General features: G+C 38.6%; 1 protein-coding gene across 1 annotated transcript; it reads left to right on the forward strand.

Moving 5' to 3' along the window:
* The first annotated feature begins 9852 nt into the window (after positions 1 to 9852).
* LOC125177855 lies at positions 9853 to 11985 on the forward strand. The gene is made up of 2 exons (XM_047880371.1): positions 9853 to 9991; positions 11039 to 11985. The coding sequence occupies exons 1-2, from the start codon at positions 9862 to 9864 to the stop codon at positions 11275 to 11277; spliced, it is 369 nt and encodes a 122-aa protein (XP_047736327.1). The 5' UTR covers positions 9853 to 9861; the 3' UTR covers positions 11278 to 11985.
* Positions 11986 to 20857: the final 8872 nt, after the last annotated feature.

Consider the following 20857-nt stretch of genomic DNA (forward strand, 5'->3'; position numbering starts at 1 on the left):
CAATAACTCTTCTTCTTACCTACCAGCAGATTATTCGCGTAATACTAAAAAAATAATAAAAAAATCCAATAAATGGAGTCAATCATGTTAAAGGTGTCGGTCAGTGCCACAGTAGTGGTTGTGCTCCTCATTGGACTTCTTGACTTCTGCGCATCAACTGAAAACATCCCACGAAAATGGGTACCTTTCTCGGCAAATATCACAGGTTTGAGCCGCTACAACGTCTCTGATGTTGATGTTAAAGCGGAGATTCTGTGTAGTATTTTGGCAACTAAAGACGGACTGGCGACGAACCTTTTCTGCTTCGGACCAAAAGGCTGTGTTTTCGGACACATTTCCCTACCGGACGTCGAAGGAGAGCAAACCCCAGGTTACAGCTGCTACTATTCCCAAGGTATGCATCAGAAAATTTTTTTCTTTTTAAGTGGAATATAGATTATGTCACACTACTAAATATATCAGCAAAGCTCAAATGGGTTCGTTGTCAAGAACTTATAAGTTCGCAACCGAGTTAACATTGCGACATAGTCAGAAGCGACGTGTTTCACCAAGTCTTTCTGACACATTTAAGCTACATGACTAATTCAGTCCTCTTGAATGTGTCCAAACTTTTTGTCAAAAGTAGGCTCTAGTATTGCGGCAAAAGTAGTCTCAAAAGTTCATCCATAATACCTATAGAAATCACAAATCCTCCCGTACCAGCCGAAATAAATCTTCCTGACATCTCTACTTGTGAGTGCGGATTTCAAATTACCGTGCGTGTCTTATGTAATAGAGATGATCTTCATCTTCTCTGTAATTCGATATAAATAGCTAATAACACAAAAACAAAACTGCTCCCAATGCCTACGTTTCGATGACTTTCGGACGTACATATTTTGCGGAGAAATGTAATAACTATTTAGTGCGCGTATAATGCATTCGGTTCATAACGTCATGAAAACGTTAGGAACTTAGTACATTTATTCTTTCAAAATGCATAGTCGTGTTTACAGTTTGGTGTCTCACATTAACATTTGTTGATATAATTTATTCATGTCGGAGCGCAATGGATGGAGAACAAAGCTTCAGCTAACAGGAATGTTTCTTGCGATTCTGCAGTTTGTCTACACGACAACAAAATTATGCGCGAAGGAGAAAATGTCCCTGACCCTATCTGCCCAAACCTCAGCCTGACGTGCACCAAGTTTGGCATGCTCACGGTAGCTAATGGTAAGTTTCAATGAGAATCAAATGTGGACAAATGTTTTACGGCCTTTCGAAGTTGACACCTCCCAAATGTTTTAGTCATCGGCATATATTCTCCTAAACTTGACCTATACGCAACTACACACACTTAACCAATCTAACTATGCGCAATGCACCTCTTATCTCATACCATCCTTTCCATTCCTCTTTTTCCTAGGTGACAACTCTACTCTATGCCAACTCTTGTTCATTTCCTCACTTCCCTAGTGGCACCGCACACACACACACACACACACACTCTCTCTCTCTCACGGTCAAGAAAATGTGCAATAATGTTTTTGTCATTATTTAAATAACTCTGTAATCAGTCTTATCTTTTTTCTGGATAAAATCTATAATATCAAGTTTCTGAAATTGGATGAGATGATAATAAAATATAAGTTGCAATATTGTAAGCGAGACGGTGACGTCCGAACGCTCTTACTTCAGCTCCAGCCAGACAACCGAACTTTAACCGTGCAGGGAAGTGAACTTGAGATTTTTAGCACTTTGTTGATACGAAGACATAAAATAAGCTCAAACTAAACACAATATAAACCTAAAGTGAACCCAGAATAAACTCAGCGGATGGCACGCTCTGACACTAACTGATCGTGATAACTGAGTTAAGTTCTGTAAACAAAGAATAACAAACTTAAGATGTACCAATAATACTTAAGCCTAGTTATTCCTAGCAAAATTACTATTCACATATATCACAACACAAATTTAGATGTCAAAATATAACTATTCACAATTATCACACACAAATTTACATTTCACCATATAACTAATCACGAAATATTTAGTATCAGTGAAGTGCAACGCGCTTCACGACTGGCAGAATAAAAGTGACGCGTATCGAATTATCACTTACAGCAGGATGTTTCTTTAGATGAAAATGCTAGTAAAACCAAATTGATAAGACACTTATGGAACATGATTATGAATTTAACAGAAGAAAATATAAGAAATAACTGTTGAATGATCGCAAAAAAATAGGAAAATCGTGGTACAAAAATTAGAGACGCATGAGGCGCGGCTACAATATCATTGCTAGAACGGAGAACAAAATCAAACACACAGAAGAGTTTGAACGAAAATCTGTTCCATGTGCGCTCTAACCTCTTGCAAGGCAGAGATCCGTAATCGATCGGTTTGAAGAGAAAGATAGCTAGCTAAACTATATCCCTTCATCAGTTAAATCAGTTATTTTGCTCGTGTACTTGTGTGATGTGTGGGTCACCTTGGCCCAGTTATGTTCGGGAAAATGGTATATCATGCAGTGCTATGTTCGCTCACTGTTCGTATTATGTAAATTTGTTAGTCAAAACCCTTTCAAAATTGAGATTCCTCTCAACCTCTGGCACTAGGGTGCCCCAAGCCTGCCTAGCGCTTAAATTAGCGGCTTTATGTCAGATGTACGAGGGAAATAAGCGCCTAATTAGGATCCGGCCTATTCCTTGGCAACCGCGGGGCGAGTGCGGGGCGCGCGTATTTAGTACCTGATACGTTCGGGACAGACACGAACGAATCTGAAAAGTTCTTAAAAAATACATCCTCCCTTTCCCCCTCTATGGGGTGAAATAAGGAGAGGTCATTTGAATCGCTGTACGCTATACATATTTCAGCAGACTAGACATGTATCACCGCGGCACATTAAAGCAAGTAACACGTAAACACGAGTTTAAAACGGGAATGATATCAGTTAACACAACTTTCAAACTCAGCTTTCCACATTACCCACAACATCCTCTTATATTTAACAGAGTGCAAGATCCTCTCACATTGTCCAAGCAAAACCAATATTCACCTGCAATCATCATTCACAAACATTGCCAAAAACCAAACATTCATCATCCATGTAAGAAACATTCTACCCATTTACCAACACCAAACGTATTGCGGTAGTAGCGGTACCAAACATTTTCCACATACGGCTGAGCAAAACATTATCTCACCTTAACCTTAGCCAGTATTGAACCTTCGCTAATATTACCCAGCACCGATACTGTTGAGCGTTCTTCCGCAATAATCAGTTGGATCAGTCCTCAAAATTCTCACAAAATATTAGCAAACAACAGCCTATTGTATCTACAGAGCCTAATTATAACCATTCCTTAATATAGCGCAGATTCAATGTAGTAGCTAATTCCTGCTTCCAGGTATGAAGTACCTAAAATGTTCTGAAATATTTCGCGAAATGCAATTATTCCCAAACCTGTGAATATAAAATTCTCGAAATACACACGAGCAAAACATCCTCTCACATTAATCAGTATCAAATATTCTTTCATTAGTCTCATATTCAACAGTACCAGTTATCTGACATTCATCACTACCAAACATTCTCCATTCAGCAAGTCCAAAAAAATTATTCCAATTCACCAGTCAGTAAAACCATTCTCCCACCCACTTACAATAAGAACCAAACACTCCATCACTTTACAATCCAATTCATTCCATCACTTATTTATCCAGTTCATAACAATAGTTCGATTACTATTCGCACTGAGTTCACAATAACGGAACTGTTCAACTTAGTTACTTACAAATGTGCTTTGTAGCCCTGTTGAAACGTGGGTTTTCAGTAGCAAGCGCCGCTCCGGCCGTACCAGTTGGTAAGGTTGCCAGGTGCCGTTCCTTAACTTGTGTACGCAACGTTGTTTTGTTGTTATTTGTTTATTGAGGATGTGGAGTTCTCCCCCATGTCCCTCACGGCTCAAGTTGTCACCAAGTCTTTACTTTTCATTTATTTTTATGGGAGAACTAGAAACTGATCCATGAGTTACTACCTAAATAAGGTTTAATTTGTGCCTAACCACTCTGAAAATTTCTGAAAAGAAAAGAAACACACAAAAAAGAGAGAGTGAGAAAAAAAATAAATAAAAAATATAAAATAACATAATTAAAATGAAATAAAATAAAAGAATAAAGTAAACAATATATATTACTACCATGGCAGAGCCATGATACACAGCACCCCCAAGCCGGGAACACTCTGCAATATCACAGTTACTTGAGAGAAGACACTTTGCAGGGAAACAAAATTTGTAATAAGGTTATGATTCATGAAACTAAGGGTTTAATAAGTTGCCTACAAGTCAATATATTCTTAAGCATAGGTTTCCCACATTGATCTATATACACATATATATATTGATGTCGGGCCTCCTCAGAGAGGTAGCCCAACAACCAATTCAAATTGTACATTCCAGTGCTGCAGAAGCCCAAGTACGACTTCTGTAATTATCTTATCTAAGAACAATGGTGCCCCTACCTGGAATGACGACGAAGGGAAGAAGAGGATGCCCGAGAAAGCAGAGCCTCACCTCCCCCACGAAAGCCATCACCAGATAATGCACAGTAATTCAATATGATAAAAAAAAACAAAAAAAGGAATTCAGCACCAGAACGCAAACCTAAAGTTGTCCTCAGGCTAGCTTTTACTCGCCCAGGTTAGTCATCATAGCCATGCCCTACATTGCGCCACGCATGAGACTGTAATTAATGCTAACTGAAGATCCAGCCTGGGTGGGGGCAGCCTGGAACTTCCCATGGCTCAACAGCCAAAGCATGAAAGTTTTTCTCTGATTGCCAAACAGCTCAACAAAACATCATCTCCTGCGGGCGGGGTTATGACAGAGAATAGGGAAGGCTTAATTAAGTGGGGAAAGAGTAGCACTCCTTACAAATGGCAGTCCCTACTTACACAAAACTAGTTCTTCCAAAATCTATTTAAAGCTGCATGTAGTGCTCTTCTTTCAATTATGTAAGCACACAGTTGAGTGCAGGGGAGGTAGTTTAAATTTAGGTTGTTAGTTCCCACAAGTGTTAGATAAATTTAGTCTATATAAGGGTTAACATAGTAAATAACAGGATACCAGGCCAGTAATTAGCTTCACATAAAAGTTTCTGGAGCATATTTGTAGCAATTGATGGGGAGGCAACTGCATTTACAACTGCATCCTGGGTGGCACTAGGAAAAGCAAAAGTGGTGAATGGTTTTTAGCCTCAATGTGTCTGGGTTGTTGGATAGTGCTAATATTCTTTCAATCTTCCAGAAGATGCCAGGAAAAGTGATACATATTGCATTATTTCAGATTGAATCTTGGGAGGATATTCTCCTCCACCCAGCATGCATTCCATGGTCACTAGGACTCCAATTGAATGCAATTGAGTCTGCATAATTGTACGACTGTTAGCATATAAAGGACATTGCAGGAGAAAATGCTCAATCGATTCATCTCTCCCATATGAACAATGAGCTGTATTGGTTAAGTTAAACCTATACAGGTGCTTCCTTAGACCAACATGTCCCAACCTAAATTTTGCAAAAGCAGTTTCCATGATTCTCCCCTTAAATGATGACCATGGCCAATATCCCACTTTATCCCTTATCTGCATTAGATGTTGACCAGTGTTAGTAATAGCCACCTTTTGTTGCCAGTCTTCCTCCCACCGTCGCATGACTTCCATTCTTATCTCGCCCACCTTATCCTCTCTGCACATGATAGCCTCAGCTGATACTACGGGCAGTGCATGGGCAGCTTCAGCTGCAAGGTCTGCCATCTCATTTCCCTTGATGTTCTTGTGGCCTGGGATGAACTGGACCACCACTAGAAAACGAGTGCGAAGCCCTAATAACATCCGATGAATTTTAAAGACCAAGGGTAAATGTGATGTTGGTCGTCGGGATGTTAACATGTTCAGACTTGACAATGAATATGTGTAGACCACAGCTCCACTGCCACCCACAGTACCATCCCTTATCATTTGCACAGCCTGAGCAATGGCAAACAGCTCACAGCTCAAAATTGATTCCTGAGGGTTTAATTTCCAATTATACATTTTTACCGACCTTTCCTCCTGAATCACTACTGAAGCAGTTGATGAGGGTTCTGGATCAAAAATTCATGAACCATCAGTATATACTTCGTGATATCCATTGTACACTGTACTTTGTAGGTCTCTGAATATGGTGACAGCATCTGTCTCTGACAACTTTCCAATAGTCTGTCTGGCAAAAAAAGGAGAGAAATGTACTGAAAAATCAATTCATGGTGGTATTGGAGATAGCAGATCTGCTTCATAGCCAACAAATGTCAAATTAAGGTCTGCTAGAGTCTCTCTTGCCCGGAATACAAAATGAGGAGCAAAGATTGTTCCAGCCCATGGCCTGTCTGCCAATCCTGCTACATCAAAAAGATTATTGTAGACTGGTGAGCAACGAGGGAGCTCCCCCAGGCGACATAGGTACCTCAGTCGCACAAGCTGGCGGTAGTACCTCAGCAGAGGGATGTTGCTCTCAACCTCCAGTGAAACTATAGGAGATGTTTGGATGAGGCACCCGCCCTCATCCAAAGGAGGAGGTAGAAAATTTTTCTACCTCCTCCTCAAAAGGCATGCTTGGTGGAACCTCTGGAAGAGACATCTGCCACCTGCTCCACGATCCCTTGTGAAAAAGCCAGCGCTGCCTGGACTTGAAGACGGCCTTGCTGGGGAATACGTTCACAGATAGCAACACTGGCTCATGGTCACTGCCCATTTCAGGTTCTAGAGATATTTGGGAGAGAGGCACCAAACAAAACATAGATCTAATGTGGAAAAAGATCCTGTTTGGGCATTAAAATAGGTGGGGAGAGACACTGGTGTAAGGAGACTCAAGTCAAGGAAATCTTCTAGGCTTTCTACCAAATTGAGGCCAGCAGTATTGCAGTTACCTTGACCTTCCCACATTGTATGGTGTGCATTAAAGTCGCCCACAATCACTCGTGGGCCAGAAAGCTGGTTAAAATAATGTGAGTACTCAGCCACTTGAATAGGGGAGTTTGGATTGTATACATTTGTTATACTTATTGTCTTGCAGTTACAGAAAACTATCATGGATTGAATTTCTAGTGATCCAGCTGGAAAGCTATTAAGAGGGTTAGGAGCACAGTTCACATCATTTCGTACCAGAATAGCTTGCCTCCACCAGGTCGATTTTGTCGGTGTTGAAAATATTCAGAGTCTTTTATGAAGGTAGGTTCTCGATTCTGTTTTAACCATGTTTCTGTGAGGCATACCACATGGGGCTTGGCTGCATACAGTCTAACTTTGAAGAGGGATAATTTTGTGTACAGGCTGCGACAGTTCCAGAAAAGAATACGAAGTTGTTCCATTTTCAAGAGTGCTGTACCAAAGAGTCCTGACCTTTTTGTTTTTTCATCCTAGGATTTGAGGATAGCACAGCTGGCTTTGTTAATGGAGTCCCCCTTGGCTGGCCAATTCTTCCACTTAAACTGGGTTCGGATTGGCCCTTCTTGGTAATGGTACCCTTAGGCTCCTTTAGAGCTCTCCCAGATATGCCAGTTGTTCCATGGGTTCATTAGTGTTTTGGGCTTGTAAAGGTTTGGTGTGATTGGTTCTGCCCAAAATGGGAGAGGGAACAATATTATTGCTGAGTTTTCATCACTGTGGTCATAAATTGTCTTTCTGCTCATTAACATTTCTTCATTTGTCTGAACAGGGAGAACTGTTGAGCTCATTAGTTTCTTAGATATTGAAGAGACCAATGTCTGATTCACATTGATGGGTTTATTTGTTACTTGTGCTGCCTGCATCATCTCCATTACAACCATTGCGATAAGGGTAATGTCTGCTGTGCTGAGTTGAGGAGACTGGGTTGGTTGAGCCACCGTCTGACATGTTGCCTCTATAAAGTCTCTGAGTTCCCACACTTGCTCTTGGTGGTTGTGATAATTGAGCATCTGCACCATTCCTTGGGGAAAGGTTCAATCATTCATTGGATAGGGGGCCCTGGACATTGCCTCCGGAACAGGCCGGGGTTTATGTAATTCCCTTTGAGAGCCCCTGACCACCCTTAGAACATCCCGATATGAAAGTTTTTGTTCTGTCCTCACTTTTTCTACCGATTTGGCTTCTTTCATTTTAGTACATCCTCCATAGCTTGCAGTGTGGTTCCCATTGCAGTTGCCACATTTGGGGTTTTCAGTGTTTCTGTTTGGGCAATCCTGGGATCTGTGGGCACCTGAGCAAATCACACACTTAGTCTTGCCAGTGCAGTGCACAGCATTGTGCCCAAAGTTCTGGCAATTGTAACATTGCTATGCGCGATCTATAAAGAGCCGCACTGGATAACGTTGGTACCCAATGCATACATGTTCAGGCAACAGTTTACCTGAAAACGTCAGCTGCATACACTGAGTAGGGACCTGATTTTTATCTTTCATGATTCGCCTGACTGAGAGAACATTGGAGTGATGTTTTTTAAGTTCTTCAAAAACTTCATCTGCCATGGTCTCCATACCAACTGGGCCAATAACTCCATGAGTCAGCGATTGCATTTGTGGTAGCCGGCATCTCACAGCTCTATTCCCAATAGATGTAACTGACAGAAGATTTGAAAATTGTTCATCATTTACCTGCTTGTGCTTTTACTTTGTCCAACTGAATTGAGCTGATCAGGCACTGCTTGTTCATGGTCTACTTGAAATCCACACAAGGTGTTATTGCTCCTCTTCTGGCTTGACTGTCCTTGGTCATCTTAGCTTTACGTTTGCGAGCTTGAGGGCCTCTTAGACTCGAGACAGGAGTCAGCATGTCTAATTATCATCCGCACGAGATAAAATGCACCAAACAATTGAAAGTCTAACACCAGAGCGTCGGGGGTAGTGGAGGATAGTGGGTAACCCCACCTTTGAACAGGGAGTATAATGGGGGTTGTTTATCTGTCTTGCCTCGAAAGCGTGGGTTTTAAAACCATGCGTATACATGTAATTTGTGCGTGTTGTCGCAACAAGTCAACAACAATGCACGCTTGTTGCTAGAATGCGACGCACATAGGTAGACATAGAAGTAACACAAGCGTGTTCAAGATAACGCAACACGCATTGTAAATATTTGCACATCGCAAGCGTGTTAACAGAGAAGCAATGTTCGCGTTAAATCGCGCATTGAAGAAAACGCTGTTCAAGCGCTGCTGAAAACGCGTGTTGGCGAGCTTTATAGTAGCAACCCTATTGACATAAAAGTAACACAAGCGTGTTGAAGATAACGCAATTCCCACGTGTTTTTCTATGCACACGCAAAGCACGCGTATTGAATCTCGCTCAACTCTCGCATGAGCAACACGCACTCGATGCAAGCGTGTTGAAGATAACGCAACACTCGTGTGTTGAGAAGTTCGTACCCATGCACAATGCACATGCAGCGCCACAACTAAAGGCAGTTGCTTGTCACGCTCGCGCTAAGAACTCAGGCCAGCTACTGAGCAGGGTAAGCCAATGGTGGCCTGACCAGCCGCTGATTTTGTGTGTCATTTCACCCTTATACTTTTTACCATGGAACTCCCCAAAATAGCTCTTATTAGGCGGCTGAGTAGGGAAGGCTGCCATCCATTTCACACGTGATTCATCTCTAAAGCGAGAGTGGTAACCGAAAGGCGACCTTCAGCTGTTTTTGAATTTTGACAGGGTATTTATTTAGGTTGATTAATTTGTCTCCTTAGCGATTAACTGAACTCTGATTTTAATTTCCGTTCATAGCTGTTGAATAGTTCGTATTATATTCCAAGGTGTACCGCCGCTGAAAAGCTGCACTTCGCCCTTCGTGCAACACCCGTTCGGCTGCATGTACTTCTACCTGACAGCATCGCTGACGCTCTGCCAAGCGAGGGCTTACTGCCAGTCCCTTGGGGCGCAGGTGGCTTCACCCACCACACATGACAACTACCTCGCCCTGATGGCCTACCTTAATTCAAGTAAAAAATTAACACTTCTGAGGCAGTATATTAAAAAATAATTACTGTTTTTAATCCCATCAGCTAATTACTGATGGATTTTAAAGCTAAATTCACCAATCACAGACGAGGAATAGGCCGCTACATATGATTAGGCCGCTAGGTGTGAAGTACTGTCCGATTTTTGAGAGTACGATCCCAGCTTAATAAATGAAAGCTTACTTGTCCCATAATAAGAAAAGAAGATGTATGTTTGATGTTTCACGCATGTGGGTTTAATTAAAAGTATTATAACATTCATATAAAAATGCGAAAATTTGCAAATAATTAACCCCACCCCACCCCAAAAAATGGCGCAAAGTTCGTTTCAAGGGCACAAACGCGGGGACATTTTTTAGCTCGCAATGCTGCTAGAAGGATGTCATGGATATCAAAATTAAATTTAAATGCCAATGAAATTTTAATTTTATGTTCAACAGATTTGTATGGTTTATTTCCAGTAGATAAGAAAAATATTCAACACGTTTTAATTGTTAGTTTTACAAGAGTGTTAAAACTTGTACATTTTTGAACTCATACTATAAAACATTTTTCCCATTCATCTCTGTTTGTGTTGAATCGAAGTGCAGTCTTTCATGTTTGCCTAAATTATGGACGCGTAATTGCTTTTATTTTGAGATAGAGGGCCTGCAAATTATAAACATGATTATGTAAAAATGTTTTAAATTTTGATATTTCATGAAATCTAGGAGTAATTTTTGACAACTTGATCAACGGGGAGAGACGATAAAAATCTGTGTTGGAAATTTAAATTCTGGATATCGAATTCTCTAAAAATTTACAACCCAGGCATCACTGCACAGAAAATCATATAATGGGCAAAATACGTGTATATAACGAAACAGTTTAGCTACCAGATAGAGGGCTATTCATAAGACAGTTTCCAATGGGTCAAAAGTCATGCGACGGAGGTTGTAAATAACCTATAATTCTTTTACGCAATTTTCTTTAACATTTGAACAATATATTTATTTCGTCTATTTATGACATTTTATTCTTCAACATCAGAGTCGTACTGGGATCCCATCTGGGCCGGTGTTTACAACATCAACGGAACCTATAGCTATGAATCGAACGGTCGCTGGCCTGGGCCTGACCAGCAGTACGAGTGGGGCCCGAACCAGCCCAACCGCGGTTTAGAGACATGCACCATTTTCCGCCGTGTGCCTTCTAACTATAGTTTGGCCGACGACTTCTGCTGGAGGAATTCCGCCGTCATCTGCCATGCGTGGAACCTTGAGCTGTAGGTAATCTGCCATGCCTGGAACCTTGAGATTTAGGTAATCTGCTATGCATGGAACCTTGAGATGTAAGTAACCTGTCATGCATGGAACCTTGAGATGTAGGTAATCTGCTATGCATGGAACCTTGAGCTGTAGGTAATCTGCCATGCATGGAACCTTGAGATGTAGGAAATCTGCCATGCATGGAACCTTGAGCTGTAGGTAATCTGTCACGCATAGAACCTTGAGCTGTAGGTAATCTGTCACGCTTGGAACCTTGAGCTGTACGTAATCTTTCACGCATGGAACCTTGAGCTGTAGGTAATCAGTCACGTTTGGAACCTTGAGCTGTAGGTAATCTTTCACGCATGGAACCTTGAGCTGTAGGTAATCTGTCACGCTTAGAACCTTGAGCTGGAGGTAATTGACACGCTTGGAACCTTGAGATGTAGGTAATCTGCCGGGCATGGAACCTTGAGATGTAGGTAATAGGTCGTGGCTGGAGATCTAGGTCCTCTGTAATGCCTGACATCTGAAGATCTAGATCGCTTGTCATGCCTGGACTCTAGAAATGTGTTGCAAATCATCTATTTGTTTTCATAAAAGCCATCGACTCGAATTATGTGCATTGCTTGATACGTACAAGATTAAAACCTCATCTATTTTTTTGCATTGAGAAAAAGAGAACCTGTGTTGTTCGCGCTGGTCTTAAAGAGGGCGGGTGCCTCTCCAGATCCTTCGAAACTCCGTCCAGCAATCATGGACATGCCGTGTTCAAAATAACGGTAAAAACGGTCTGACCGGCGTTCTAGTGGCTGGATAAACCATAAAAACCAGTTTCGCCGTTTTTATAAATGGGGTACTACTTTCTCGCGTTGAATTAAAAATAAATAAATAAAACGACGCCATGGTATTTCATTTCACGCGCCGGCCGGCCACTGAAACTCCGGTAAAACTGTTTTACGGCATTTTTTCGATGAGTGTGGTTTCTGTTTCATATATCTAATTCATACGCTAGATCACCACAATGATTTTTCTCTGAACCTATTAAATGAACTAGTATCGTCATTAGTTATGCTTTTAAATGATTCATTTTATGTTAAACGTTCATGTCTACATATTGCTTACCTGCGACGCTATAGTATCGATATCGTTCACCTTCATGACGTTCCAGTTAAAATTATGTCCATTTCCACAAAGTTCTTCTCAAATATTGTTCATCTTCGCGACATTCTGTCATTATATTGTTAATCTTTATGATATCTTAGACATAATGTTGTTCATCTCTACGGCGTTCTACTCAAATATTGTTCACCTTCACCTTATAAATAAAGAAGCACCTGTTATGTAAATTATTTACGAATAATTTTGAATACACGATTTTCTTCGTTCACTCTTATTAAAATCGGTTTCCCTGAAACAAACAACATATAGGGGTAAAAATTAGTAACATAAAATTAGTATTGCACATTAGTTCTAAACGAGAAGTAAGTCGTTAATTCACAACTCTAAAGAAGTCAAATGAACATTAAGAGTTAAAGCACGCACCAAATATTTCCTTCTCTTCACTCGAGAGCCCCAAACTAAAAGTTAAGATCTAACATAATCGACGATGTTTACTCTGTGCATAACACGCGTGCCCCAGGCCAACTGGATATATTAGAAGTGTATTTGAGAAGAACTTCAAGAGCACCTGTGCGTAATATTTCAGATCAAGTTAATCATTTATACCCTTATTATTTGAATTAATTATTTATTTAAAATTATCTTATTAGATCTCTTTTAAACGCTCCTTGAAACATTCTTCTTTCATAATTTCCATATAAGTTATTGCTGCATGCTTCCTTTTCACTTATTAGAAATGATAAAAAATGCGTTTATTTCGCGACATGATTAATATACATGGAATAACTTTTATTATTGATCATCGTGATATTATTAATGATTTTTATTTCAATATTTATCATCGTAATCAATGCCTTGAGGTTCAACTCGTCGCCACGACGATGAAATATCAGCACTTCAAGTGGCATTTCATCAGTCATGCAAGGCTAGTTAAAGTATTGAGTCTTGTTGACAAACTCTTTATTACACGCCTGAGTAGCATGAGTGAAACTCTTTATTACACGCCTGAGTAGCAAGAGTGAAACTCTTTATTACACGCCTGAGTGGCATGAGTGAAACTCTTTATTACACGCCTGAGTAGCATGAGTGAAACTCTTTATTACACGCCTGAGTGGCATGAGTGAAACTCTTTATTACACGCCTGAGTGGCATGAGTGAAACTCTTTATTACACGCCTGAGATGCTTGAGTAAAACTTTAATATAATTTGCGCGCACGAAACGATACAAAAAATAAAAGTCAGCGTGAACTTTCAATGGTTAAGGCAATAGTTAGATTTGTTCCGGATAACCAATCATAGAGCCACTGCTACTGCGGTATCATTAAAAGCATATTAATCATTATTTATTAGCATTAGACGACAGAATTTGCTCGTTGATTCAAGTGCGAATAAAATTGCAAGAGAATTCATTGCTGTTAATGTTCAGAGAGTCAAACAATTGTTCAGATGGCGTGACAGATCAAAAGGCAGGTCCAGGGAAGTAGTTTTAATTTATTAACGACGTTTCCAATGCAGCAACATTATTTTCAAGTCATAAGAAGCTCTGAATATCAAACTATCGTCATTTGCTGCGGGCGCTACAGGACTCAAATGGCGTTCATGTTTTTGTGTAATTATTATAGACCCAATATTATAATTTTGCATTTGGAATAGTAAAAATTCAAATGAGCTGAACTTGGGTAGGCTTGTAAAAACCGGTAATTTGTCGTACAAAATGCGTCTAAAACGAGACGTATTTTAAGTTTCTCATTTCCTGCTATTGATCAACCTTGAAATATTTTCAGTCTAACTTCGTGATTTTTTATCACGCTATTTAATTAAGAATAGAAACGTACTGCGAGCTCCCTGCAACTTTGCTGTTAGAAATTCCCAAATTACTTGAATTTTATTTCTTATTCTTCTTAGTTATCGCTAAGCAGCCGCCAGTAAAATGTTCGGTGGTTTTTAGGATTTTATGGTGAAATCGGTATTGGTATTGTTGTTCGGCAGTCGTGTTATTTGGAAGCCATTTTCCTGATCTTTATTACTTTCTTTGAGTCATCACTCATAGCTTTAGTTATGTTTATTTAGGTTCAAAAAACTTATTCATTCTTACTTTAATTAGGAAGCAGAATCTCAATTGTTCTTGGGCTTTGCCTTTTGCATGTTTCGCTCACCTTTGTCTCTAGCTTTTGACTTGCGTTGACTACTCAAATAAATGTTCCTTTCCTGATAAGAAGAACATAGTTCATCTCTTTAATTAATTTTACTTAGTATACAAGTATACTCATGGTTCACTGAAATACGAATTTGCGTTCATCTAACTTATAGCAATATTCCTTGTTATCTCATCTTAAAGCTGTTAGCTTTCATAATCTTCAACTTAATATGCTCTGGCGCGAATCAACTGTAACTTTTGGCACGTTGTAACGACTATTCAACTAATTTTCTGCAACTTAACTTTTTTGATGGGTGTTTTTTATTAATTAATTACATGTCTCAATTGTCCATTCATGAAATCTCTGTTTGCGATGTGATTTATATATGATATTTGCCACTGCTTCATGCCTCATAGTTTAATTGTCCACAGTTTTTCAGGCCGTTATATACAACCGTTCTGGTACCAATTATTTCAGGCCGTTATATACAACCGTTCAGATACCAATTATTTCAGGCCGTTATATACAACCGTTCTCTTATACACATCTAGATGTGTATAAGAGACAGACATAGAAGTAACACAAGCGTGTTCAAGATAACGCAACACGCATTGTAAATATTTGCACATCGCAAGCGTGTTAACAGAGAAGCAATGTTCGCGTTAAATCGCGCATTGAAGAAAACGCTGTTCAAGCGCTGCTGAAAACGCGTGTTGGCGAGCTTTATAGTAGCAACCCTATTGACATAAAAGTAACACAAGCGTNAGCCTCGCTTATAAACAGAACGAAATGTGATGAACAAGTTTTTTTACGCCGCATCAATCCATGGGACGTCGTGGTCAGTAAATTGTGGCAAACTACAGACGAAACATAAAGATTGGCTCTATATGCATAAATCTGTATGGCAGTTCAACTAAAATTATAAATTTTCCGGTGTGATTACCAATTTTCGTCGTGAAACATGGTGGCAGAGGCGTTCTCGAAATCACGGATAACTGTTGGACGTGGAGGCCCCGTTATTAACTTTTCAACATAAAACAATTTTTGGCCCCGTTATGAACTTTTCAACGCACCATTATTTTCAATGTGCAGTGTTCCATTATTTGTTCGCAATGTGTTTTCATTATTTTCAATGTTCAATGTTTAACTTTCTTCACATTCAAGTACATGGCTAGATGCATGAAATAAAATTTTGTAAGGAATTTTTCAATTCGCTACATAATAAGGTAAAGCAAAGATTTATAATAAGAGAACCATCAAATTTTATTCGGAGAGGTTCAAGGTTGGATCTCCTTAATTGGGTCTTCATCCACGGGAAGCGCCGGTAGTTTTGGTGGTAATCAAGTATTCATCCAAAGAAGAAGGTAAGTAGGAAGACCAGGCTCCAGAATTTAGTTCAACTGGACATCAGAATTGGGAGTCTTCAGAATGAATAAAACCAGGTAAGGGCGGGGTCGGTGCAGGCGTCACAGGAACGGAGAAGTTTATACTGATAAAGAAATTAAACAAGTTATAACACGAGTAGATATGGTACACAAATAGTGACAAGCGCAATGATTAAGGCAGTATACATCATAATATTCAAATGAGAGTAATGGCACACACCTAAATCTATTCGGGATTCAGTGTTGAACCGTAGTTACAACTGCTAGGCTTAATCAAGGAATGAAACCCTAACGAAAGAGGAGTGTAAAGTTGGAGGAAGGCTCACCAGAAAGGACAGGCAGGACAGTAGGAGGTTCAAATGCACGGGAAAAAGTTAAAGGAGGAATGAAACCCTAAACCTCCATCTACCTATACTAGACCCTAAGCAAATGACCATAGTTAATTTATCCACCTTTAACGTCCCAAATGGAGGTTATCCCAAAACGTAAATTATGGTGAGCCTAAGATAAATCCTACCTAGATAATACACGAGTAATAAATAGTTAAGTAAATCCTGCTAGAAACCACATTCACACAAAATTATAAGACCGTAGAATAAAGGTCTCAGCAAGGATTAGGAGCCTGTGGACGCTGAAGATGCGTAGTCCAATACTCAGGTCGCAGGTAAGATTAGACATAATGCTCAGTCGGCTGCCGGAACGAATCTGAGCTAATTTGAAGGTGAGCTACCTCGTCACCTGGGCAACAAATGAAGGCAGCAATGCATTCGAAAGTGGTAATTTCTTACAATTTAACCCACGCCTAGCATAAGATTCTCATCTGGTCTTATACGACTTACATAAGATAACTTAATGAAGAATGAAGATTATTCAAAGATGGCAACAGTAGTTATTTAGGTGGCCTATGTTTACAAGGAGAACAAACGACATTATGACGAGTCTTAAGAAGCCTACTCGGTGATGCAGGCTAATAAACAGAAGTTAAAAGCTAAAGTAAAATATTTTGATTTATCTCGGTTCATTTTATAGAAGGAAATTAAATAATTTCATCAGCCCTTTCTATCGATTAGGTCGAACTGACTTATTGATTTTGCTGCTGAACCTAGCAATTTTCTACGAATTTGAAATGTATGTTTTTTACAATTTGGTCATTATATGTATTTATATTGAAATTATCAAATTTTGTTTTTATTTTTCAAATTCTAACTGACCATTCTAAAAGTTGAGACGGTCGTGGCCGTTCTTCACACAGAACATAGAGCACATGCGAGGCTAGGCAGAGGTACGGTGATGTTACAGTAAAAGTTGAGAGCACATGCGAGGCTAGGCAGAGGTACGGTGATGTTACAGCCGCAGCTCGGGGTACACTTGCTGGTGCAGGACGAGCTCTGGGCAACTCGGTCCCACATTACCGCTTGCGTTGTACCGAGAAGCGTCGACAGAATTGGTGGCTTCATATTCATAACAAACGCGGAGTTTCATCGAAAAAGTTTATGCGCGAGACAATCACGAGTTTTTCAGGTGGTTTTAACGTTAACAATTCAAGAATAAATATCCCTGGCTGAAAAATTTCCATACCGTGAAATTTGAATGAACTATACAGCTTTTTCCCTTTGCGACGATGAATAGTAGAGTGAATTTATAGTGTTTTTTATTGTTCATTATGGAAATCGTGACAAATGGTGACGTTGCTCGCATGACAATGTAAGCAGCAAATCGCAAGGAAATTGGCTTCGATTTTAAATTTGTCAATAACATCACATATTCATCAGGTATCGGTAAGTACCTTTATAATACTTCCAATTCTCATATAATATTTTAATTTCGTAGAATGTATTTCCGTAATAATAATAATCATTCATTTAATTGATATTGTTTGATTTTCTTTAAACTAATACTTCATTTATTCTATGTGCAATAATTGGTGTTCTGATTTATTGCTAACTATTTCCCGGATCAGATATTTTTAAATGAAATAATTTCTGTAATGAAATTTTAGAATAAATCCGAGTTGAGGTCTTCGAAACATAGTCTACGAAAAAATAAGTTAAAACCATGCTAAAGTGATGATGCCTCTCAACAGCACAACAGCTAGGTAACCTGATGAAACGTAAATACAAACTAAAATCACCAAATGGAAATTCACAACACTAATGCCATTGAAGTTTTGAAGTCGTAAATCTCCTAACGTGAATAGTGAAACTGCGGCTTTACTAAGCGAGATCTGCTCTTATTCTGATTGATTGCTAATTCCTGTTCGATAAAAAGGAACTGCGACATTGGTAGTGAACACAATGCTCGTTACCAGGCTACAGTGAACCTCTTGATGATAACTGTAGACATCTTCAATCACGCACTAAATCGCGTGTCTACTCAATTGATAATTAATATTGTCTACTCCCTTTCCTCACGCTGACTTTAACATGCACACGCTTATATGCATTAAGATTTGTATCATAGTAAAACGCTGTATTTTTCCAACGTATAAAATCAGATCCCAATCATGGTATAAATGATTAGCTAAATTAAAACACAAGCGTCGAGTCCATTCAGCAAGTGTCTTTGGATTTTAAGCAGCAAGATGAATCAACAGACTTGTCACGAATTTTATCAACACAATATGACACAGTCTTTACAAGGAAGACCTTCGCATTGAGATCAATCCATGATCACCCTGATAATTTTTCCCAAACGCATTCCTTCCATTCATCGTCATTGAGCTCATGTTCAGGTATTGCTAGAAGTCAAATCTTTGATCGCATAGACGCCAAGTTTAAAGAAAATTAACTTGATAATTTCAGATCCAAATTCATAGATACCTGCGCGTATATAGCCAGAAAAATAATCGTTTTAAATCAACGGTAATAAACTGGCGGCTTTCAACTTCTTTTGATGATTCGAGTCTCACTCCAGCTCGGCACTGGGCGACCATAACGAAACTTCTTCAATGCAATGAATCTTTTAGCTCCTGGCTGATTGGGGCCTCTGAAGCCAATGGACAGTTCAAGGCATTGAGAATAAAGGCCGTTGACCCTCGAACGAATATTGAGTTGAAATTTAAACTTTTATTCATCCTACTACGTGGCTTAACGCCCACAATTTTAAACACATGTAATTTTTAACAATGTTGTCGCCTTCCAGATATTTATAATATCTAACAATTCATTTTGAATGTCTACTCAGATAGAATTAGGCTTATTCCATAAGGTTTAGTAGATAATTTTTCAGTTTGCAGCGATGATATTAGAATTCGAGTCAAAACATCACGTAAGTTGACTGCGTGATGTTTTGTATTCTCACCACAAGGAAGGGAAATCTAATGATAATAATTTTCAAGATTACGCGGGACACTTTAGCCCCGCGTTGGCCGGTAGCGAAAATACCTGCAATTTTAGAATCCTTTTGTTCCGAGTTTCATCCAGAAGAATATAATTTGAAATTTGAGTAAACTTAGGGATAGAAATTGTCTTACTAACATTTACACAGCATTCTCACTTGGCGCTAAGTACCTAGTACGAAAAAATCTTACTCATCAAGGTTATTTATGTACACAAGTTTAAAAATCAAATTTAAATTTTGGCCTGAATGCTTTCCTCCCAGTTTTGTGATAGCTCACTAGTCTCACCCAAAGGATATGCTAGGATATAGTCTTAATGGCAGAATAGAAAAAAATCTAGGCAATATCCCGACACGAAAAGTATTCTGGATACTTCCTAGATATGAAATTTTATCGTATCTGAATGGTGGAATCGTGGGACCTGAAAAATCGGGGTTTGTATTGTAAAATGTGAAGTCAATCATTTCCCTACATATAGATATGATCATTAAAAATTTAAAAGCGAAGAAAACTCTACAAAAATTCAACAAATCTCCATTGAAAACGTTTCGGAATCCAGCTCCATACTCAGTTCGATAAATCTAGAACACAAATACAATCAGAAGTTAGTAAAGTTTGGATTAAAAAAAAATGCAAGAGCTAAAAAACTAAATTTACAGGCAAAAGGCTGAGTAATAAAATAAATACCTATCTAAATATTTGCCTTTATGATAATTTACCTACATATGATCATTTGGAGCTTTGAGCAATGAATATTTATAAGCTGTTTGAACCTCAGCAGTAAATATTCCCGCGGGATATTCATATGTTTAGTGTTCATGTAGCAAAGCAATGCAAGAAAATTTAATTTTATTAATAATATGCCTTTAAAAATTACTTTTCAAAGAAAACACTCTAAAGAATCCAGTGTCTTTGATGTTACACATGTACAATGAATTTCTAACTTTATTTTCATATATTAAAAAAATCATTTTTAATTTTTTAATATATAAAATTTTGGTAAATTTCCAAAATTATTTATTTTGTCAACTGATTCATGCATTCTCTCTGACTTTCTGCAAGTATGCAAAATTTAAGATTGATTTGATAGGTAGAAGTGTGTCAAATATGGATTATGAGATTTGTAGCAGACAAAATTATTTTAATTTTTTATATTGAATTTTTTTTATTTGTCAAAATTATTTATTCTGTCAATTTATTCATGTATTGTCTCCAACTTTACGCAAGTGTGCAAATTTTCAGATTGATTGGACAGGTAGAAGAGTGTCCAGTATCGATTATAAGATTTGTAGCAGACAAAATTATTTTTACATTTTTTTTAATATTGCAAAAAAATTTTTTATCAATTTTTTTAATTATTCATTCTGTCAATTGATTCTTGTATTGTCTCCAACTTTACGCAAGTGTGCAAAATTTCAGATCGATTGGACAGGTAGAAGTTTCATAAAACGATTATAAGATTTGTAGCAGACAGACAAACAAACGAGTAGTGAAGTTAAAATATACGTTTAAAAATTACTTTTTAAAGACAACACTTCTAAAGAATCCAGTGTCTCCAATCTTACAGATGTACAATGAATTTCTCATTTTATTATCGAATATTAAAAAAATTAAATTTT

This window comes from Hyalella azteca, unplaced genomic scaffold, assembly GCF_000764305.2.
Source record: "Hyalella azteca isolate HAZT.00-mixed unplaced genomic scaffold, Hazt_2.0.2 contig5327, whole genome shotgun sequence".
Taxonomy (NCBI): Eukaryota; Metazoa; Arthropoda; class Malacostraca; order Amphipoda; family Hyalellidae; genus Hyalella; species Hyalella azteca.

What these genes read in the sequence shown, in the direction of transcription:
- LOC125177855 (XM_047880371.1), top strand. Translation starts at nt 9,862, where the DNA reads ATGTACTTCTACCTGACAGCATCGCTGACGCTCTGCCAAGCGAGGGCT. An exon ending in GATGGCCTACCTTAATTCAA is followed by an intron (nt 9,992 to 11,038) that starts GTAAAAAATTAA and finishes CTTCAACATCAG; the next exon opens with AGTCGTACTGGGATCCCATC.